We start from the raw sequence: 24,198 nt of genomic DNA on the forward strand, positions 1-24,198 counted from the left end.
TTCAGAAAAGTATCAAATTTTCATTTTATTGCCTATAGTTCTATAAGGAAATAGATATAAAGCACCAGTAATTTTGTGATCTGAAGGGTTTGATACAGTTGTGATATTTATCTACTGTGCTTATATTGTATACTTTATGGTAAGTACACACAAAATTGTGTCCCAGTTTGATTTCTTCAGTTCAAACTAGGATTTTTAATACTGCTTGTATCATGCAACTAAGATATAAAGGAACTGCAAAGTAGAAAGTGATAAAGAAAAATTCATTTGAAAAAATATAGCTCCAATCTATTTGACATGGTGGTGTTCCTTTAGTCACATGACAGAGTAACTCCCAATATGCTTGATTGAAATTTGGCTTATCAATCAATCCCATACTAGAAAAAAGCATTTTCAAAACAAATTGCCAATTAATTAAAGTCACTAATATTACTTATTTGACAACTTTAAGGTTAAAAAAAAAAAACAAAAACTCTTCACTTTTCTTTTCCCAGTAAATTACATCAAAGTGAGTCATTGTGGTCATTGTGCACCAGAAGATTAGCAAAATGAAATCTTCTAAAGCCCCACTGAGGTCAGACTCAGTCTGAAAAACTGTGCTGTGAGAAATTTACCCACATTTCCACTAAACAACAGTTTTCTTACAACTTGTGAACACACAGAACAGGACATACCCTTCCTTCCTGTACTTGGGTTAAAAAGTGCTTTTCTAGTTTTTTTCAGAACATACTGAACTCTTGATTCTTAATTCTTCTTATCACAGACTACAGTGAAACTTCCTGTGCTTCTTCCCAGTACCATTTTGGGTTGGATGTTTACTGTAAAAAAGAAGTATTACACTATATTTAACACTTAAAGTCACAGAAAAGCAAATGATATACTGTCTGGTTTTCCAGGTGAACTGTGGTAGTTCTTGAAACATTGTTCACACCGTAGAAGGCTTTAAAGTCATCTTTCCTCACATAAATATGTTATTTCTTTCCCCTGAACTTGGCAAAAATAGGGTTAACAGAAAATGCTGCATTCATGTAAGCAGATCTTTAACATAATTCTAGGCTATGATGAGAAATGAGCAATAGCAATTGTTATTGATTTACAATTGATTTGCAAACTCTTGTTGAAAATAAATGTATCGCTAACCATGCAGTTATTAATGTGCTTACATCTAAAAACTTGGTGTGGAGGCCAGGAGAAAAAGTCAGCCTCAATGTGTGTTTGTTTTCCTATTTACCAAGTAGGAACTTTTTATCCTATTTACAATATCCTTATCCATGTAGTATCTACAGTCGCACATTTAAAATATTCCTGGGATTGGGACGGGGGTAGTCCTGTGGTGATAACTACACAGAACCAGCAAAAGGGTATCAAATATCTAGAGAAACTAAGAAGATAGGCCAGGGTGGGAAGAACTGACTTCCAACGTCCCTGCCTCTGATCACAGGGGCTTCTCTGAATTCCTGCTTCCTTATCTGTATGCCTAACATCTATCTACAGGGTTACTTCTGGGATCACATGGAAAGCATTTTTAACCTACTATGCATTCAGTAAATAACAAACAAGATTGCTATTGCTCCTGTGAAAACCCTGCCTTTTACATGAATGGTTCTCAAGCAGAGCCCACTGGATGCTTTTGAGTTCAAAGAATGAATAGAAAGCAAGTCCCAATTAGAAATCTCTTTGTATTTAATTTTATTACTTATTACTTACCCTACAAGCTTTCTTACCCTCACCTTTTTTTTTCCCCCTCAAAATGACTCACTCTTTGCTTAGTTTAGGTGTAGCAGCTGTACTGAAAGTCAACTATCAGATGTCTCTATTTGACACAGGCACACGCACACGCACACACAGAGTTTAAAATCAGTGAGGACTATTAATTGCATTGTCCATGTTATCTACTCTAGAATATAGGCAATGAGCAGCTGTATCACCAGAACAGAGAAATCGTGGACTTTAATAGGTACTGAGTAAAAACGTGATTAAAAGAAAAGTAATGTGACACTAACATAACTAATAGACAAAAGCATGATGGGGCAATAACTATTTGGAATATATAATATGAAGTGAGGAGTAATGTGAAAAAAATCTGCCGGGGAAAAATCCATTTCCTGACTCTAATTTTTCAAATTTTAGACATTTGTTTGAAAGAAAAATTACAAAGCTGTAGGATCTTGAGAGTTCCAGATTTGTCATTAGCATTTAGGCAGAAGAAAAGCTGAATCAGGTAAGAATGACACTCCCACTCATTTTGTTTAGGCTGCCTATGAAAAAGACATTATAATCTTCCTCAGCACCCATCTTAGATAACATCTTTCCATGGATCTCATAAAATTTAAACCTCCATATGAAATCTTCTATTTCCTGCTTTATTGTCACTGTGAATGTAAAAATGGCTGATGATCACCTTTGTTTATAATCTTTCATAGAGTTGAACAGAAACATTCAAAATTACCTATTATTAAGCCTTCCCAAAGGCAACTGAGCTTAAGCAAAGTTTTATAACCTACCAATTAACCTACAGAAGGTATTCCAAATAATTATATTTTGTCACTTTCTTATTCACACTCGACTCCAAAAAGTTCTCAACTTTTCACATGAAAAATATAGAAAATAAATACTACTCTTGCCTTCACAGGCAGCACTGAAATGAGCAAGCACTTATATTAATTTATTATATTTTCTGACTTATTACTTAATTTCCCTACTTCCTACTTAGAACTTGAGCTGTTCTGGTTAAAAAAATGATTTAAGAAGCAAAAATAATGATACAAAAATTTAAATAAAAGTCACTGTTGCCATGAAATGGGATGTCAGTTTTGCAATCCATCTGCACTTTCCCACCAAGCTGGGTGGAGCGGATTTAAACGATATTTACGAAATAAGCTAATAGGAAAGGGCACGACAACATATTAAAAGCGACTCTCTTCCTCTTCCACAGCTCGGTGAAGGCCAGGGATGAATTTCAAGAGTTGTTTCCGGACACTTCCCCTTCTGCTTTTCCTGGGCAGGGTCCCAAACATGCTTGAGAAGTTGCCTTCCCACAAGGGAGACATAGACCCACTGCTGACAGAACTAATGCTCCGGTTCCTCCTTGAAGAAGACCTCTTCATAAAATCGTCCCCATCCTTGGGGACAAAACACTCATCATCTGTGCTTGTCTGCCGGCTGAATGCTTCTCTGCTCGAGTCTTCAGACACACATGTCTGGTAGCCGTCCTCACTGTCTATCGTCATGGAACTCAGCCAGCTCTTACAGCTGCTCTCGCTGGATAATCGATTTCGGTCCAGGAGGGCTGGACCAGGCAGGGTTCCAAACAAAGTTGATTCATCTATGTCCATGTTTTCCAAACTTGGGCAGTTGGCTGCATCACCTGGAATGCAGAAAACAAAGTCTATTGTGAAATGGATCTGAACATCACTCCCTACAAGTAAATATACCAAGATTTCCCTTTGAAGGGCACAGGAAAGAGGGTGAATAATACTTTTCACTAAGCTCTGACTTGTACAATTAAGTGACTGTTTATGAGACCATTTGATAAATCTTATAGTAGGATTTTTCAAACTGCTTGTTCATGGACTAGTTTCCATGTAAAAGGGTCTACAGTCACAAAAATGGTGATACTAGATTAAATCAATTTAAACAAGAGTCTTCCTATGAGAGCAGTTCAACTCATCTAACAGCATGCCAGTGTGACTTGTGAATTTCCAAAAGGATCATTTCTTAAATTGAAGTGACCCCCACCTTTCCTTAAAATTCTCAGAGAAATGGGTTCCAAAGCATATACTTGGGGAAATGGCATTTTATGGATTTTCTCTATTTTAGTTCTTCTGATTTTTGTTACTATCTTGTATTTTTAATAAATATAAAATTATTATAACATTGTTAGAAGTATATGGGAAACATAGTTATAAAACCTGCATCTACAGGATGATTATTAGAAAATTCAAAAGTGTTCAAAGCATAAAGAAACCTTCCAGCCTCAATATTCCAAGTTTATTCTTAGAATACTTTAATATTTAAATGCTTTGAAGTGATAAGGTACCCAGAAAACATCCCTGTCCTAAAATAAGTAATAATTAATTTGAAGAAATTGAATTTTATCTGCTTAGCTGAATTTCTTCATCAGCCTTTTATAACCTACATCTGGGCTCCCCAAACTCAGATTTTAATCTCACACCAACAGCCTGTTCATATCCCACTTACTTCTGTACTACCTGAGTTAGCTGGTATGCTGCTCAAAGAAAGGAGATTATTTGTAATACTAGCCTGAGGAAAGCATCATTAGAAGGTGACCTTGCTTCAGGAAAAGTAATAGAACATTACACACTCAGAAATGGTTTTATTTTGGGCTGATAATCTCTACTGCTGCTCTCCTTTGCCCTTGGTTGACAATGTAAAAACAGACTGTTTATTTTTCCATTTGATCTGCAAGGTTGAGTAGGGCCAGCCCTGCGGTGACTAGTCATAATGTTTTCCTTTTTGTTAACACAACCTACTTTATTTCATCTTGCAACAAACTGATGAATTGCTTTTGACTGGAGAGCAACAGGCTTCTAGAATCTCATGCCCTGTATATTTATTATAGGTCTAGAAAAAGTAAACTAAAGAACTCCTTTCATCTCTCAAAAAATGTGTATAACAATGGCTGTATGAGAAGTCAAGCTCCTTGATCCTAAACTATGGAACTTGTCTATACAAGGTCACTCCTATAAAACAGCAGAACTGCCTATACTTAGACCAAACCCCAGGTCCACTCCAGGATGCTCCAGAAGGAAGGAGATCCCAAATACTCTCAAGTCTACAGAAATCCAGGAAGTGGCCAAATTTTTGTGCTTCTGTCTTGCTAGCAAATTTCAGCCCCCCCCCAAATCTGTTATAAATTTTAAGATTATTAAAATTTAAGAACATTTAGAAACACAAAAAGAGAAGTAACTCATGTGTTTCATTTTCTGAAAAAAAACAAACAAACCAGATCTTCAACACAAACCTCTAAGCCATAAATTAGTGCCTAATTAAGAATTAAGTGTATCTTTTTGTCCAGAAACAGATGATCAGTTTTAACAAATAGATATTCTAGGTTATAAATAGAGACATCAGCTCAGTATTATCTGAAGAAGACATAGCCTATATTTCACACCCACATAGCTAGTGGTTTCAGTGAATTATTTGTATATGTAAGTTCATTCCTCAGGTTACACCTGTCACATAGCAAATGCCAAGTCAACAAATTTTAAACTCAACCCTTCTCTTCAGAATACACACAAGGGCAAGAGCTATTCATTTACTGTTACAATGATCCTTCACATTTCTGTCTTGGATTTGGAGGCCATAAAGAGGGATTTCTCTGCCTTAATATAATTTACACAATTTAAACAAATAATAGGAGTTCTATCCAAGAAGCAGGCTACCATTCCAGCTTCAAGAGTTTCTAAGAACTATGCAGCCTGAGACATGGACGTTCTCAGGAATTTAACTCATCTGCTGAAGCAGTAGGGAAAACAGGCAATCATTCTTATTGCTCTTCTGAAACTTCCAGGTGCCTCTTGCGAGCGTGTGCATGCATGCGCTTGTATGCATGTTTTCATGTGCATAGTTGCTATGTGTGTGGAGGAGGGGGTGTGAGTTGACCTATCCCTCCTCCAAATGCACTGGTCACTCCAGAGGCCACGCAAAAGAAACACAGACTACTATTCTTGATCCATGCTAGACAGTTTTTTCTTGTAATGATGATAATCTTAAAACAATTTAGAAGCAGAAATACTGAAATGATGAGATGTAAGTGTGGTTTCTGAACAGGAAATCACATTTACCATGAAGCAGGCGCTGTTCCTGTAAATGCAGAGATCTGAACTCCACCCATTTTTGCTTCAAGGTTTGCTGAGAAAGAAGAAACAAGTGATAATAATTAGGAAACCCCAGTGAAGATAACAATTTACTTCCAGGTGTTGAGATTTGTCAGTAAATTTTTTTTTCATTTCATTCTAGCACTAACAATCCCTCCCATTCATTTGAAGGTGTTTTTTTTTTCTAAATAAGCAGGGATATTGGGGACACTAATTTCTCAAGAAATAATCTAGTAGCACCAACAAGTTGAAACAATAACATCATTTCAACAGAAGCAATAGAGAATATAAATAATGACACTTTTTTTTTTTATTTTAAAGTATTACAGAACCAGACTGCTTGGGTCTGTGTCCATTTACTAGCTGTTTCGGAAACACTTTACATTCTAGGCTTCTTCTATCTGCAAGATGAGGGCAATAACAGAACCTGAACTCCAGGATTGTCATGAAGATTCACTGCATTACATTGTAGATGTAACATGTTTAGAACAGTGACGAGAGCTTAGTAAATGTTAAAAAAAATGCCACCATAATTTTTAATGAATAAAGAAGATGTAGTATATATGGAATACAATGGAATACTACTCAGCCATAAAAAGGAATGAAATCATGCCATTTGCAGCAACATGGATGGACCTAGAGATTGTCATACTAAATGAAGTAAGTCAGACAGAGAAAAACAAATATCATATGATATCATTTATATGTGGAATGTAAAAAATGATACAAATGAACTTATTTACAAAACAGAAACAGATTCATAGACATAGAAAATAAACTTACAGTTGCCAAAGGGGAAAGGATAAATTAGGAGTTTGGAATTAGCAGATACACACTACTATATATAAGATAGATAAACAACAATGACCTACTGTATAGCACAGGGAACTACATCTAATATCTTATAATAACCTATAATGGAAAAGAATATGAAAAAGAACATATATATATATATATATTCCTGAGTCACTTTGCTGTACACCAGAAACTAATATAACATTGTAAATACCTCAATTTAAAAAATACCATCATCATTCTATAAGCCTGGGGCACTAAAACAGTCTTTTCTACTGGATTTCTATTTATTTTCTACACCCAAAAGGGGAAGCCGACAATTTCTAAAAGCTCCCTTGGAAGGCTCAACTTAGAACACTCTAAGCACCCTGACTTCTTAACTGCTTCCTTCCTCAGCCTCCCCATGCCTGAAAGCAGTGGCCCAGGTTGGGATGAAGCAGCTGCTGTAATGATCATGACTGCACGTGAAGCCTGGCCTAGCCCACAGACCAGCCTAGGTGATGGGAATCAAAAGCAAACCAGGCAGGCATCTGACAAGGCACAAAGGTTCCTACTCCCTCCCGCCCTTTGTTCTCTACCCCACCCCTTCCTTGGCCACACAGCAAGCCCAATACGCTGGTACAGCTCAGATTTGCCTGTGGACATTTATCCTTAAGGAAAGGCAGCCTAGCTGGAAACAAGCGGTCCTTTGTACAAAGCAATCTGGAAAGGGCAGATGAAGGCCAAAAAGGAAGAGGAAAAAAAGTACATTTGGAATGGGAAGACTGAAGGAAAAGGAAATATTACAAGAATGTCATTAAATGCTTAACAGAAAAATGGCTGGTTCCTCAGTTCAGGGGTTGAACAATCACTGGAGAGGATTTTCCAAGCCTTGATGACAGTAATATTTAGCAGCAATCCTTATGGTTGTCAATATGATATGCAATCAATAAATCAAAGCCATAGAACACTTGGCTTGGTTAATTTCTTGTTCCTTCTCTACTGTAATACTGTCTATCTGGCTATAGGACTGATGGGCTAACTGGATCACAGCTCTTGTTATCCAGGTAAACCTGCGGTCAAGTGAAGGTCAGAGTTAGAAAACTAGGAAGTACAGAACTAGCAAGGATCTGGCATATATACCAAACCCTTTTTTTCTTTCTTAAAGAGGTTTACCTCCTTCAAGAGAATAGAGTCCAGTTGAGGAGGATAAGGATAGACTGACAGTCAAAACTAAATATAGAGAGAAGAGGAAGTTGTATTTCTGCACTCACTATCCAGAAATACAAAGTCAGGGCTTGCCAAGTAATTTCTGTGAAAATAAAGGTTTTAAAATATCTAATCTGTTGATTCAGCCCAGTCATCTAAATACGCCGTCACTTAAACCAGGAAAATACTAGGGTAAAGAGCAGATGTGGCAAAGCGACTAAGAGGTTTTAGTCTGTATTGAAGGTTTCTTATTTTCTTCAGAGTCTATTTCTGCCTGTTATTGACATTACAGTTGTGTATTCGAACAAATCTAACCTCTCACTATTAGAAGAAAATTAAAGCATGTGTGAGATCCAACCATACTGGGCCACCACACCTCACTGTGCCTACCTCAGTGCCTGGAACATAGCAGCTGCTCAGCAAATACTGGCTGAACGAATGTATGAAAGGATGGCTCCCTAAAACAATGCTCAGCTTTCACAGACTGGATATCTTGGTTGAACATATTTCCAAGTTTTCATCTATGTGAGACGTATAGCTAAACATTTCCATGACACTTTACTACTTTTGTAGTGATTTCATGGATAACATGCTGTTTAGTCCTAAACAGTTCCAGATTAGAAAATAAAGGTTATATAATATATAATAGAGGTTATATAATAAATATAGCAAAATGTTTCCCAAGGGCTACAAACACAGTAAATATCAGTAGCTCCCTCAACTAACCCACTGGATGTGCTGTTTTCATGTTAACTATTTGAATCATAGGTCATGAGAAAGGAAATCCCTGGAAACATAGCTCAGAAGGGACCATTGTTTCTAAAGAAGAGATTGTGGCTCCACAGAGAGTCTTTGGGGGACACAATGCATATTTACATAGGACACACAAACTAAATGTCATCGTGTAAAGGGGAAGCCAACCTAACTCTGGTTATAGGTCTGACCCAGACATTTCTGACTCAAGAGATGAGCTGGAAATCTCATAATTTCAAGATTAGAAAAGGAACAGAAATGCAAGAAGGTGAGCAGAACTAAACCCAAAGGTCTGCTCGGTGTGGAGAAAAAGGAGGTAACAAGGAAATTGGGCCCTATCGTGATAGATAGTTTGAATGCACTTCCGTGTGGCAGAGACAAAGACAAGATTCCTGCTTGAGAAAAGAAACTTGGCTGAAGCTCCACCTCCATGAAAAGCAGGCTGAGCAAAGCTGCTGAGGGTGCCTACAGTTCATGGAGAGCATGTACCCAGAGAGCCGGGGGTACATATATGCAGCCTCATGGCCTGAGCCATGCAGCACACTGGCCCTCCAGGGAAAGCTTCCAAGATGCCAGACCTGGCTCTGGACCAAAAATCTTTTTTTTTTTTTTGGACCAGAAGTCTTAGGTGTAGACTGGAGACAACTGCCCACCTCTCACATTGAGTGGGAAAGAGAGGCCAGGGAAAGTGGGCAGTCCAAACTCCAGAATTCTGTGGAAGTTTAAATAGAAAAATGTTCAAAGACTTTAAAATAAGAATATTTACAATACTCTGAGAGAGAAATGTGATGTTTGTAAGAACAAGAAATTTGAAACAAAGAAATAAAACAAGGACAGATAGACACAAAAAAGAATTATTTGAATATTAAAAAATTATTTAATTTTTAAAACTCAAGGGTGGAGGGTATAGCTTAGTGGTAAAGTGCATGTTTAGCTTGCATAAGGTCCTGGGTTCAATCCCCAGTACCTCCATTAAAAAAAAAAATGAACCTAATTACCTCTCTCCCCCACAAAAAACCCAAACAAACAAACTCGATAGAAAGAGCACATTCTATATAGAACACAGACAACATTACTGAAGATATTACTAAGGAATTCAAAAATAACATATGAAAAAAGACAAAGTGCTACAAAATCTGAAAGAGTGGTTAGGAAGCATGGAAGATAAGTCAAAAGGCTCTGAAATATGTCTAAAAGGAATTCCAGAAGATAATCCAGGGAATGGTGAGGAAGGCATATTCAAAGAGGTCGAGCTGCTAATTATCCAAAACTGAAGAAAGTCACAAGTCTTTAGACTAAAGGACACTGCAAGTTCTAAGTAGAATAAATTCAGAAATGAATCCAGACCTAATCATATAGTGGTGAAACTGCAGATCAGTGCAGACAAAAGAACCCAGCGAAAGATGAAAGATTGCCCAAAACTGAAATGTTGGTTTTTAAAAGACCCCAAAATCCTCTAGAGAAAATTACCAAGAAAAAGAAAAGAAAGCATAAAAAGTAGTACAAATGAAACGGGGACATAATCACAGTTGTGATAGTAAAGAAAAAGAATGTTTATTATCAACATCATGCAATAAATCTGAAAACTTTAAAACTTTATTAACAAAAACATCATTCAATAAAGCTGGCTCAAAAAAAAAAAAAAAACAAAAAACAAACAGAAAGACTGAGCAGTCTTATAACTAATAAAGAAACTGAAACAGAGTTTAGAAGTGTCGCCACCAAAAAGAACCTCAAGCCCAGATGATTCAGATAGCATTACAAGAATTCTACCAGAGGACAAAAAAGGGAAGAGACTCCCCAGCTCATGCTAAGAGTCCAGTAAATTTGATACCAAATCTAAAGAGAGATAGTCTGAGAAAAGAAAATTACAGGCCATTCTGCCTGTAAGATGGAGCCACTCTCGAAAACCCTAAAGAAAATGTTAGCAAATAAAATCTACAAGTACAGAAAAATGATGATAAATTATGACCAGGTTGGGTTTGTTCTAGAAATGCGAGGGTGATTTTACATTAGAAAATCTTTAAATGTTATTCACCATATTGACAACTTTTAAAAAATAAATAAATGAGAAGATCATCTTAACAACTACAGAAGAAAGTATCTGATAGAATTTAATACACTAAAAAATACCAGCACACTTAGTATAGAAGCCACCTTAACCTTAAAAGCATATTCACAGAGATAGAAAAGAGTCAAAAGAATTCCCTTTAAGGTCAAGAAAAAGCAAGGATGCCTACTATTATAGTTTCTATTCATCATTGTATTGTAGGCCCTAATCAGTATAGCAAAGTAAGAAAAAGAACTGAATATTACCCTTTTTTTTTTTTTTTTAACTGTGTAACACTCTTAACAGATAGTTATTACCTTCATGGGAAACGAAATAACCTATAGATAATTTATTAGAAATTATATAGTTTAGCAAGATGTTTGAATAGAAAAAGCACAGAAAAATTTACTTCAGATGTCTACACATTAACATCAATTAAAGCTATTTTTAAAAAGAAGCTATAATAAGAAAAAAATCATGTTACAAAGGAATAAATCTAATAAAAGATGCATAGGATCTATTTGCATAAAATTATAAAACTTTATTGAAAGACAAAGAAAATAATTTAAAGTTATTTAGTGAGATAGTCTCAGTAAAACTCAATACCAGACAATGTGAAGTCTCCTCAAATTGATCTATTTATATAAAATGTGTTATTAATCGAAACTCCAACATTTATTGATAGAATTTGACAGTCTATTCTAAAATGTTTACAGGCAATTACAGGGACAAGAATAACCTGGAATACTTGCCCAATCAGATATCAATATTTATTACAAAGGCGTAATAGCTGAGTTTGAGATAAATTGATCAATGGATCAGAATTGGAAGCCTGCAGGACAATCCACTCAGATGTGGAATTTGCTTAAAAATACAGGTTTCATTGAGGTCCACTGAAGAAAAAGGAGGACTGTATAAAATAAATAGCACTGGGAAAACTGAGTATTCATACAGAAGAAAATAAAATCCTATCTCATACTATACACAAAAATTAATTCTGAATGAATTAAAGACTTAACTGTAAAAAAGAAAAATCTTTAAAACTTTCAGAAGAATTATAGAAAATACAGATTACCTACAAAGAATAAACAATTAGGATCCCCCTCATAAACAAAAATACCAAAGGGACAATACATTCAAAATGCTAAGGAGACAAAACATCACCTTAGAATAATTCAATTACCTATAAAACTCTCTTTTGATAATAGCAGTGAAATAAAGATATTTTTCAATAAAGACCCACTTATCCTCACTGAAAGAAGTACTGTGGCAAGAAGGAAAGTAAACCCAGTGGAAAGGCACAGAATACAAGAAACAAGGGCAAGTACATCAGTTCACAGGTGGGTAGACTTGTTCACCACCAGCTATTTAAAACAACAGCCTGCATCTTTTTCATAAAAAATTGATAAAATTCTCTAAAGTAAGTAATCATAAAGAAGATAGAGTCTTAAATGGACATTTAAACACATTAAGCTCCTCATGATGTGGCAGAAGTTGGAGATGTTGAAAAAATGTCAAAGTTAGAAGAAACAATAAAGTATGTATTAAAACTTGAAGAGAAAATATTCAAAGAACAGAAGATGCTTCGAAGTATGAAAACGTGTTGTGCAAGAGTCCTTTACTCCATGAAACATAAACCTTTTTTTTTTTCACTTAAGTTTTAAATAGCATCACTAGTTTATGTTCTATATTTCTTTCCTTTTTTTACAGAAAGGCTGAAAAAGCCAGTTTTTCTTTTTTGAAAAAGATGTTCACTAAGGCTCTCTCTCTCTTTTGCAAAACAAATTAACTTTCAACAGTTTTAAAAACCTAAATATAATACGAGGGACTGTTTACCCTTTAAAAAAGTTTAATGATAAAATGTTAGAGGTATTCCTTTTAGTGTGAAGACTAAGACGATTTACAATATCCTGAATGTCCTAGCCAATGTTATAAGAGAAAAAAAAAAAAACTAGTTGAATAATTGGGGGTAAAGGGGCAAAACTCTCAGTATCTGAAGATGATATTAGGTTTATATTAAAAAATCTAAGGGACTCTACAAACATATTACTAGAATAAAAGGAGATCAGCAAGACTCCTGTATTTAAAAATTTATGTAAAAGTCAACAGCAATAAACATTTGCAAAATTAAAAGACTACATGTATTATAGAAAGAAAAATTAGAAGATACATAGGAATAAATATAATAAAAGCTATCTAAAAATGTATGAAAAAATTATAAAATGGTTTTCAAGTACATAGAAGACCTGAAATGGAAAGACAAAAATCCTGTGTTTGAAGTAAGGAAAGTGAAAAACCATAAAGATGTGGACTGATCTCATGTTTTCTATAAATACAATTCAGTTCCTATCACAATCTGAATAGAGGATTTTTGTCAAGGAATTTTATAAATTGATTCAAAAAATCACGAGGATAAGCAAAATGATAAGAATATAAAGCCAATGTTGACAGAGAAGAAAACAGGGCTTGTTGACGAATTAGTTGTGGGGCAAGGGAAGAATACAACATAAAACTTAAAATAGAAACATAGTAACTCTACGCTCTTAGGCTCAATAATTAAGACGTGCATACTCCAGAAAGAAAACTGATAAATGGCAGCTATTGCTAAACTAAGTCCAATTGAGCAACCTGCCTGTAGTCAGCCGTACAATCGCTGCTGGACTGGCCGCCCCATTGTCCTACAGTGAGCAGCACTGATGCAGAGAGGTCAAGTGGGACTGAGGAGGGGTCTCCAGGGCTATGGTTCAGATGCGCGTGAGGGCCTAGACTTCATGGCCTGCCAGAAGCTCACCAGTCTAGCAAACTGAGATTTTTAAGACTCTCGAAGAGCCCAGAGAATTTTCATGGAACATCCTGCACTGTGCACTATCTCCTGGAAACTTTAATTTCCTCTTCAAACTTGGTAGTGTATTTGCCGATGAAAGTAGATTCAAGGACTGACACAGGCGTAGAGGGAGATGATTTTTGTATTAAGAATGAAGCAGAAGGGAGGGACACAGAGGAGGACAATAGAAAAGCAAAATTCCCAGGCCCTTCTGTACACACATATATGCAGCTCTTGGGAAAATGGCAAAAAGACCAGCTCCTCCTCCTTTGTTTTTCCAAACAAAATGTAAATCAGAAGAGATCGCAGGTGCATTAATGAATAGTTCTTCAGGTGATGTGCCTTCCTGTTCCTTTTCTGAGCCTCATAGACACGCAGAAGGAGGAAGGAAGAAAGTGATTTGCACTGGTTTGTGGAATTTAATATTCCTGCAAAGGTAATTGTACAGCTCTTGATAATTCAGCAGTTTAGACTCATCATGACATTTCATCTTCAAGGGCTATCTCAATTTTTCAACTACGTTTTTATTCTACCACTCACACATTCAAGGATGAAAAATGTGCCTCACTGTATTAAATTAAATTACCTTTAAAACTTGCAGCTTTGCCTCAAGCTCTGTTCTTTTGAGAATCATTGTTCCATTAAGAGTCTCTATCCTGTTTTAAGACAAAAAGGAGGGGGGAGGGAAATGACATGAGTGATTCTTTCAAGTAAGTATCACCCCATGGAGTACCACACTTGGAGCACAGAGTATCCTCAAAAAGCAACGTTAATGTTACAATTCTCATGGCTCTTCAAGAATCTGGACCTAAGCCAAACCTTCTGACAACATTCAAAGAAAGAATATGGAAAAAATACTCCCTTTGAAAGGGTGACTAAAGAAAATACTCTGGTTAATTTGTAAACTGTAGCTCATTTTATAGAAGCCACTATATGGCAACGACGGTTGTTCTCTGCTAGAACCTGTTCCTGTGGGGTTCAGCTGAATCACTTCATTCATTTGGTGAATATTCATTGGACATCTACTACGTGCCAGACTCTAGACACTGTGCTAAGCATGAGGGGTACAGCAGTGAAAACAACAGGCACTTGGGACTTTTAAATAATGAAATCAACCGCTATTTCTTGAAACAGGGAAAAATTCTTTCTTCCCTAGGATTCTAGGAAACTTTACCTCTGTACGTTTGCTTAATTTTGGAACTAGAACAAATAGAACCAGAACTGCTATGAGATAATAACTTTCACATGACTCTGATCTCAAAACTTTTTAAGTATTCAAACTTTAATCCTAGAATTATCAATTTAGTGGTGCTCTTTCTCTCTATACCAAATGCCTTTCTAAAAATAAAAAGACTTGTTCTATCCTGAGTGCTTTGATTTGTTTTGTGGGCTCAGTTTAGAGGCCTTTATTTGGACTACTAAGCAGTCATTCTGAATAAGATAAATTTCATGTATGAGTTACACAACTAAGTATTTTTAAAGTATCGGTTCAAATTCATTCTGATAAATAAGCTGTAACTCTGTTTATAAAGATGCAAGAAATTTTTTAACACATGGTAAAATAATAGTATTAATTGCAGAGCCCAATTTCCCTCTATTTCCAATAGCATTATACCCAAGATAATGGGATGATAGCAAGTTGTCTGCTTTCTCAGTAGGGCGTCTTGACTCTGGGCCACAGTTAGGATCCCTATGAATCTGTTTGGGACTTTAGTGTTGACCTGCCCTGCCCAAGCAGTAGATGTCTGCGGGCAGAACTGCTGGCACAGGCTGACTGCTCTCTTCAGTGTCTCTCATTTTCCTGATCTTTAAATTTCACATTGTCTCCACCCAATACTCCTTAATTATCCACTTGAGTTCTGCCCACTTCACCTATTTGGAGCATAGGTTTCTGCTTCTAACCACCAGCATGTTCTCGCGGACTCTACATGGTTCCTACCTTATACATTCAAGTTTCTCTGGAGCTAGAGGACCCCTCACCCATTACCCTGAACTCCCAGGACGGAGTTGGACTCAGTCCTCCACCACTACCAGTCATCTCTCAAAACTACTCTCACACACCCCAAAAAATGTCCTTTGAAGTTTTAGACTAGAATCACTGAAGAATGTCCAGCAAATTTTTTTATTGGCAGCTTGCAAGGAGCAGCTGTGGTGTAGCTGGAGAATAGATCCTGGCATCCAGAATAGATGGTCAAATCCCAGCCCTGGCACTTACTAGTTGGTTGGTCTTAACTAAAAGAAAAAAAAAAAAAAAACCCTCATTTCAGCCTGAGTCACTTCGTCTATAAACAGGAATAAAACTAGCCTCATAAGGCAGCTGTGAAGAATAAATGAGAGAAGCAGAAAAAAGTGTAAATAAACTATTAAGCCTAGCTGATGAGAGCCCTACTCTGCTTCCTGAAAAACTGTCTTCATTTTTTTTTTTTTTATTATACTTTTCCTAATTCACCAGCCACCCATTACACTGGCTTTCTTTCTGTCCCTTGAATATGCCAAGCCCATTTTGAGAACTCAGAGACCTCTCCCTTTCCCTGAAATGTTCTCACCAGGGGTTAATCTAACCATCCCCTCTCTTCATTCTACTCACAGCTCAAAGTTCACCTCCTCAAAGAGGACACTTTAAAAACCTAAGCTAAGGTTGCAGCCCTCTTACTCAGTGTTCTATTCCATCCCATATTCTACTTTCTTCATAGCAGTTATCAATTGAAATACCAAATTACTTATTTTTGCAGTCTTTTCTCACCCATCTCCTTCCACAATTAATAAAGCACTAGAAGAATCTTTGTATTTATCTCCCCTGAGCCTGCCACAGAACTGGAAACATAGTATTTGCTCAGTAAGTATCACTTGAATGAATGGGTGAATTCCATCTTTTAACTAATTACTAAGGCCTTCTTAGATTCTAACGGTGGCGTGGTGGAAATGGCAGTTGAATCTCTACTTGGGGAGACAAATGTTCCATTAGTAGTCTGGGAGTATTAGAAGATGTGAGTGTGTGTGTTGCAGGGCAGGAAGGTTGAACAGACTTTTTTTAACCTTCCAACCAGAACGCTAGGAGAGAAAAACAATTGGCTGGTGGTATAAGAGGAAAAACTCAACCCTTCTGACCTTCTGTTTGTTCTAACCACAGGATTATATCAGCTATGGAAATTGGACCCGTTCCTCTCTGTCCAAACAGAATATGTGCCAGTTTAATTGAACTTGACTTAAAAATAAATTTTTTAAATGCTATCCCTCCCACTCAGATGTTTGGGCTACTGATGTCCTCTGACTTCAGATGTTGACAATATGTTCAAGTTTGAGGAAACCTTGAGAAACAAAAGGAACTGATAAAAACGTCTGTACCCAATCCCCAAGCTACGGTGCACTGCCTCCCTTGTGATCCTGAACAAAAAGCCTATTCATTCACTCAACAAGCATCATGAGAGACCATAACATTTTTGAAGCCCCATAGGAAGCAGCCAGATAGTTACGTTAACAGGTTTCCTGACGATCTGATCAGGTCAACAACTTGTTTGTGAGTAAAGCCTTCTGTGCTCACACCATTGATGTTTGCAAGGACATCACCTGGGAGATGCCAAGAAAAATGGATGTTAAAACAGTTGGCTAAATCATCTTTCCTGATCTGCAAATGAAACAAAGCCAGCAAGCCCCAAACCTTGGCCACATAAGGGAGCTAAGGAAATTCAAAGCAACAATCACCCTCAACCTTCACTATCAGAAAAGTTTTTTTCCTTGCTATTTAATTCTTAACATGAACAAAACTGTAAGTTACCAGTTTGCAGGCCAGCACAGTGCGCTGGGCTATCCTCCTGGATTTTGCAGATCAGAGTGCACATCTCTGAGGAGCAGGTGTTCTGGTTCTGGAGCCTGTAAGTCTGTAAAAATTAAAGGGATACATAATTATCATTCAAAAAACTCAAAATCTGTTTGTCAGAAAATTAAATGGTATCAATTACCTTAAGTGGTATAATAGGTAAGTGCAAAGAATAATTAGGAAAGGCTTTCCTGAATAGAAACTGAATCAAAGTTGCAATCTTGCACTTCTCCCACACAGTTGGTAGCTGACCCCATTCATAAAAACACATCTGGCTTGAGAAAGAAAATAGGATAACATTGGCTTAAGATTTTATACTTTCAAGCCTTAGAGGCCACTTGATGCTATCATTATTGCATATTTATCAAGAAAAATTCAGTTTCTCTTTTCCCGATGGGATGAAATAATAATGGCCAAGAGCAGAGAGAAAAATCTCTATGTGGTTTTCCCAAGCTAAAGGATTCATTACAGGAGCGTATGAAACAGTACACATCCAGCAAGGCAGCTATGCCAACAATAATTATTTTAAATCAGAGTTCTGCAAATAATGACAATCTGTCCTGCATTAATTCAAAAGTACTATAATTGAGTCAATTACCTTCATTTCTGAGCTCTCGCTGCTACATTTGCCCTGAATATTCACTAGTTCATTAGCCACCTGACTAAATTAGAAAAAGTTATGCTTTGCCTGTTGCCTCAATTTGGCAAAAGCAGCTTGTCTTTGTTTTTGTTTTGTTTCTTCTTTTTTTTTTTTTAACTTGCATCAAGAACACTGTACAAATATTTGCTGGATATAGTGGCCCAATGACCTGTATTTTTCTTTATGAAGTCTAGTTCCATTTAGAGTAAAAATCAGTATGCTGAGTTGAGTAAGTCTTCTAAACATCTGGTTCCTAAAAGTAAACCATGTTCAACACTGCTTACTTGTGGAGAAATTAATGTCCATGTTCATTCCTGCTTATTTTACAGACTTACAGGCTCCAGAACCAGCAGAGCCAGAAGTCAGTCACGTGCAAGCAACTTCTAGAAACTGGACTTTGTTAATCTCTAAGCAATTTCTATTCACGCTGGGAGGACTCCCTGTATCTTAAAGGTAGAGGGGATTTTCAGAGATCATGTGGTCTGCTTTCCATCTGTGTTAGAGATCCCTTTCATAGCTTTTCTGCCAGGGAGTCTTCTTGCCACTGCCGGGGCCCTTCCAGACATGGAAGAGTGGTCTGGTTTATGCAGTGTGAGAACCAAAGCTATAAGAGACATTCCTTTGGGAAACTACTATTACGACGATTCTTCTTAGCAGTGAGAGCCTACCCTCTGTGTCCAGGGAGCAAGGTGAGTGCAGTTAAGGGAAAACATGTTAACTGATGCAGACAGCATCTGCATGTATGTTTGCAACGGGTGTACAACTTGTGGGTTAGACATAGAAAAGGAAAGGCAGAGTTTCCAGAAGTATGGAAAGAAATAGTCAGATATTTCTCCCTTTCTTTTACCCAGTCTTCTAGCTCAGTTATTTCCTAGAGACACAAAAGTCACATTGCCTTTCTCATGCCCAATGACCTTCATTCTAGCACTTGTCATTTGCTGATCTACTGGAACCAGACACATTACTAAGTACTTTATATGTGTTATTTCACTTGGAGCGCCTAAGATCCCCATAAGGTAGCACTGAAACAACGTGAACTCGGGTGTACGTGAATCTAAGGTCTGCATTCATGTCATGCGGCATTACTATCTATAGCAGCAGGAAATAGCACCCATGGAGACCAGAGGAGGCAGACTTGTCCTCTCCCAGCATGCCCTGCACCTGGTAGACCAGGACCCAAATACTTGTTAACAATGGAGGCACAATAAGGGTACATGAGGTTCTATTTGATCTTCAAAAAGTTCTTAGAGCATGTATCCTATTTGATGACTACTGCAAATCTTATGAGTACTAAAGAATAGGTTATGGAATAGATTATTCTATTCTATAGCATAGAGCTGGTAATGGAAAGCACACACCAAGAGGGAATTTGCAGAGAGGACCCCTGCATTAGTAAGATAACACAGACATGCTGCAGTTCAGAGGTGAAGCCATTAGTTCACATGGATCCGCAAAGGTTCAAGGCACTGAAGCCTGCTGTCTACTAATGATAATTTTGACTCTTGCTCCATGTAGAGTAAATGTTTATGGTATGAGGGAGAAACATGCAGAAGCAGTGCTATGTATCACAGAAAAGTGAGGGAAAAAATCCTCATGTACCACGTTAAGTAAGGATAAATGGGTAGCCTCCACTCCTGTTTTCAGTAGCAACCGCTGCATATCCTTATGGATAACTCTTATTTGAAAAGAAGTGGTCACAAAAAGCACAATGTCTCTACAACAGAATAGGGAGTGTTTCATGTGAATGAGGAATAAGAGAGCATACTATGCTTCTAAAACCTGACGGAAGAATTATAGCTTTCACCAAATTCAGAAGTAGAAGGGTTTGTAAAGTAGAAGGTATCTTCTTTTCTCCTAGAGCCTTCTTCCTGTTCATTGCAGCTAGAGTTCCATTTTGTTTCTTTATTCATAAAGCACATTTTACAAAGCAACTTCCTGTTCCTAATCTTAAAACACAGACTTTCCAGTTGCAGGGCTGTCTAGTTACCGAAGTTTTCTGAAGGCAGCACCAAAGTTAAGATATTAAAACCTGATGTGCAATATAAGAATCTGATTATGCAAAACACATCTAAAAGAAATGCAGAAGTGTAATGGAAAAAGAACACAGCAATACTTAAGCTACTTCTGTTGCACTTGACTGGACTAGACTTCATTTGACCTAACTCACCATCTTTACAAATATGGCCATGAAAAAACCAGACAGCAAATAAGAAATGAAATTCTTAGGCTATTAAATAGAAACCCATAAAGACTGTTAAAATTTTCCTAGAGCATGAGGCAATAAGCAAGTAGAGTCAAATGTTCTTAAGTGTTTCAAATAACAATTATAAAATGTCATTAAGGAAAAAAGTACAAATTTCTCATTATACCCAGTATGAGAACTTTAGTATTTTCAAAATGTATCAGGAACTATACATGAATACATGCAGTCCACATACACAAGTATATATGTTTTCAAGTATTTCTGAATACAGAGGTATAGGTTTAGAATCTGATATACAGTATAAAAATGATTATGCAAAACACATCAGTAATGCAAATATATAAAATGCACATTATAAAGAGTATTTCACTCTCTTATTTATGAGCTGGCTGATAGCAAGCATTTCTGATCAGTCTCAGACCTACAGGAAGGCTAAAGTAATTGAGAGCAAGGAGCTGATTATGTCTAAGGGGTTGATTTTATCCGCTTGCATGTTTTCTTTCCTTGATGGTACCCAACACACTGAAAAACCACCAAAAACAGCCACACATTGAAAACAAGTCACGGCCTTCATCATTCTCTAATCCTGACTTCATTCTTTCTCTGCAAATATCATGACATTACCAGTGCCACTTTCTTCATTAGAAGTTTGAAAATTTGAAAACTGCTCACCTGAATTTCAAATCCAAATGTTCCATTATCCTGCTTTTCCACAGTAACAAGCTTTCTGTAATCAAAAAACAAAACAAAAAACAAAAAACTACGCATGAAAATCAAAGTATCACATTTGGCACATACCTATTATTAAAAATAACTGTCAATTAAAAATAGCTGACATTTATGTAAATTGTTGTATGTATGACTGTGTGTGTGTGTGTGTGTGTGTGTGTATGTGTGTGTGTGTGTGTGTTATCAACAAACAGCCTAGAAAGCTGTATTCCTAAATATCTTGGTGAGAGACCTAAAAATAAATGAATCTCTTTACCTTTGAGACCAGGAAAAGTCACCTAAAGAACTTGATCTCGTCAGAGCAAGCTGAAAAACACAAGCACACAGTTATCCAGAGGTCCTTGAGACACATCTGTAAAATGTTCTGAATCACAAAGGACTTTGTTCTTTATCACCTTCTTTGGCCAGCTCCTGGGAAATTGTTACGAAAAGGCAGTAATTTCTATTTGTTAGCGATAGCAAAGGCGAGCTGAGGAAAGGACCATTCAGGCATTCCATTTGAAAGATTACAAGAGGGTCCAATAATAACACCCTATGGCAAAAGAGTTAATGTAATGTGGCAAAACTCCAAAGCTTCCAAAAGAACTTCATATCTAATCTGTATTTAAAATAGCCTCTGAAAGGTTAACCACAGCAATTTATAATCACAATGTAATCCAAAGAAAAATAACACCCATAGAATGGCATATAAAACCCAAATACTTGATAGTTTTTGGAGATGCTAATGAAATGACTGTGTTTATTGTCATACTTGAATACGTTACTGTTTTCAGCAGGATAAAATCACCTCTGAAGAACCAACAAATATCCAGAAACACAATTCGGGTGAAACCAGGGACTCAAAATCCCAATTTATTTATGATTTATTTTTGCAATAATTTTTAAAAAGTGCAGTGAGATTCCAGCCAAAACAGGAAAGGAACCTCAGAATGGTGTAAATTGTATAACATCACCTTCAGTCCTCTGCCATGTTTTGGGGAAAAGCTCATATAAACATAAGCTTCCTGGACACATTCTACCATTATAAACAAAGGAAAAGTTAACAAAGGTGGCATCTTGTTTTAAAGGTAATTGAAGTGAGTTTTTGTGTGGGTTTTGTTTAGTTTATTTGCTTAGGAATTAACAAATGTTAATTAGCTCTTTCTCAAGTGTTGGTCCAGGGCTCCAAAGCTCATGCTACTAGCTAACCCATGGTGTTTAACTGGCAACTCATTATGCTTGTCATATATCAGTGAAGACAGAAAATGTCAGGACATCAATGCAAAGTCAGTACAAACAAATAAAAATAAAATATGGGATGAGAGCCCCAAGGAGAAAAACACATAGAGGAAATTAATGCACAAATGAGATCTTCGTTAAGGCATTTATTAGGGGAGAAGACTACATCATCGAGTGGGAAGTGTGAAGTACTGCATACTAAAGGCCAGCATTCTCACACGGTTTCTGGAATGGCTCAGTGTTGATAATTTGGCCAGTGGTCAGTAATGCTAATGTAATGAAGAGCTGATCTCTTCCTAATGATTTGATGTAAATTGATTACATTTCCCTCTCTTGTCAGTCCTGGAGTTCAAATCATTTATATCATCTTGAAGTCTGCCATAGGAAGGCTCAGAACCAAAAAACTCCTTCTCTATATTTACTAAAAAGTATCTATGCTCAGTTTGTAAGGACTTACTGTAGACGGCTTGTAACAGTTTTCATGGGTTGTTTCAGCCTGATTTTGTCCCACTAAGAACCGTTAACAAGGGCGGGGACCACTCAGCTCTGCAGTGGACTGCCTTCTTGTGAAAGAGGTCAGTGAACTTGATCTGCCCAAGCATTCTCAGTCTCTTCCTTATATTGTACTCACATTTTCTTAATCTAGTTTTAAATCTATATTTGCATTTGCTTGACTTTTACCCTTATTGCAGATTATAAAGTATTTAGGTAGGTCTATCTGTAAGTCATAATTTGGGTTTATATTTTAAAATCTACTCTTGCTATCAATAGTCATCAGATTATGCACATATTCATATACATGGAGGCATATATATGTATTTATATGAAGGACATAGGATTAAATACCTCACTTCTGTTCACAATTATCTGTATTTTGGGCCTCTTGGGGAATGTATCTTTTATTTTCTACCCCAGTGCCCAGCACAGGGTCTGGAATACAGCGGAAACTTGAGAACAACTAAATAGGCAAAAAGAAGAAAACTGCTAGACAACAGTTCAAGCAAGTAAGTGGTAGTGGGAGATCCAAAGTAAAAGAGTCCTCAACTCTGCCTGTCATTACATATTCATTAAAAAACCCTCAAGGGTAGCCATTTAAATATATAAAATAAAATTAAAAATGAAAGAAAACAAACAACAACAAAAAATTCAATCCTAAAACAGCAAGAAACTCAATCCTAAAACTCAATCCTAAAAAAAGGACTAACAGAAAACAAAGTAAGTTAGTCATGCCTTAATACACAACTGCTAAATGAATGAATGGTAGCAAGAATTATTGAATCATCAAAATTTTGAGGCTTTCCTTGGCCATTTTAAATACCCTTTTGCTTAGTAAATAATTGTAGCATTGATGGGAACCTCAAGATTTCATCTTGTCCACCATTAACCTGCCTTCCAAATCAAAAATCTTTCTAGAAAGATCAAATATAAAATCGTTTAAGTCCACAAGACAAATCCAAGAACTCTATAGAGAAGGAAATTTCCCCACCTCTCTCTTGCTAACATTCCTATCTAGCTAATTAACTAGATGAAAATGGAAATACCTGCCTAGCACCATGTGAGATGCAGAGCAGATACTCAATTCCTGTGGCCTGACTGATCCGGGTCATCAGTGACACATACACACAAATCAGACTAAGTCAAATTATAAATTAGATTCCACTCTGGATTAGCAATGAGCCTGTCATAGGCACCTAACATTTAAATAAAAAACAATTTAAATAAATTAGGTGCCATCAAATTCTCTGACACGTGCCACATCTTGACATAATGCCTACTTGTTTTTGATCTGGGCTGTCAGACTCAGGCGATGTGGAAAGGAACATTCTCAGGGTTTGACCTTGCTTGCACACCAAACTATCTGCCTAACTGAAAAGAACATCTGAGGTCTTAACAAAGGTCTTAGACTTTAGAAAAAGTTTTCCCTGCAGCCCTTCCCCTAGAGTAAGCAGCATTCTTCTAGGACCTGCCCAGTGGAGTCTCTGCTCCCTAGACTGCCCTTCCAGCCAGATCTCAGGGCTGCAGGGATGGTACTAAAACTCATGAATGAGGAGCTGGTGTGCAACGAACAGCATATGCTGGCAACAGCTGTCTTTTATTACACATTATCTAATATGAGAAATCTAGGTTTAGCAATTTGGCAG

At 36.9% G+C, this 24,198-nt stretch overlaps 1 protein-coding gene across 6 annotated transcripts in view; it reads right to left on the reverse strand.

Moving 5' to 3' along the window:
• Positions 1–1,659: 1,659 nt before the first annotated feature.
• The window catches only part of CYTIP (cytohesin 1 interacting protein), a 68,618-nt gene continuing 46,079 nt past the window's right edge, over positions 1,660–24,198 (reverse strand). For all 6 annotated transcript variants that reach the window (XM_031451435.2, XM_010985607.3, XM_031451441.2 and 3 more), the window contains 7 exons: positions 21,096–21,145; positions 20,783–20,837; positions 17,226–17,328; positions 16,924–17,017; positions 14,037–14,106; positions 5,808–5,874; positions 1,660–3,367 (listed from right to left, as the gene is read on the reverse strand). In XM_031451435.2, the coding sequence (XP_031307295.1) occupies positions 2,907–3,367; positions 5,808–5,874; positions 14,037–14,106; positions 16,924–17,017; positions 17,226–17,328; positions 20,783–20,837; positions 21,096–21,145 (900 nt within the window). In that variant the 3' untranslated portion in view covers positions 1,660–2,906. The remainder of the gene's footprint in view (positions 3,368–5,807; positions 5,875–14,036; positions 14,107–16,923; positions 17,018–17,225; positions 17,329–20,782; positions 20,838–21,095; positions 21,146–24,198) is intronic.

Source organism: Camelus dromedarius, chromosome 4 (genome assembly GCF_036321535.1).
Source record: "Camelus dromedarius isolate mCamDro1 chromosome 4, mCamDro1.pat, whole genome shotgun sequence".
NCBI classification, from domain to species: domain Eukaryota; kingdom Metazoa; phylum Chordata; class Mammalia; order Artiodactyla; family Camelidae; genus Camelus; species Camelus dromedarius.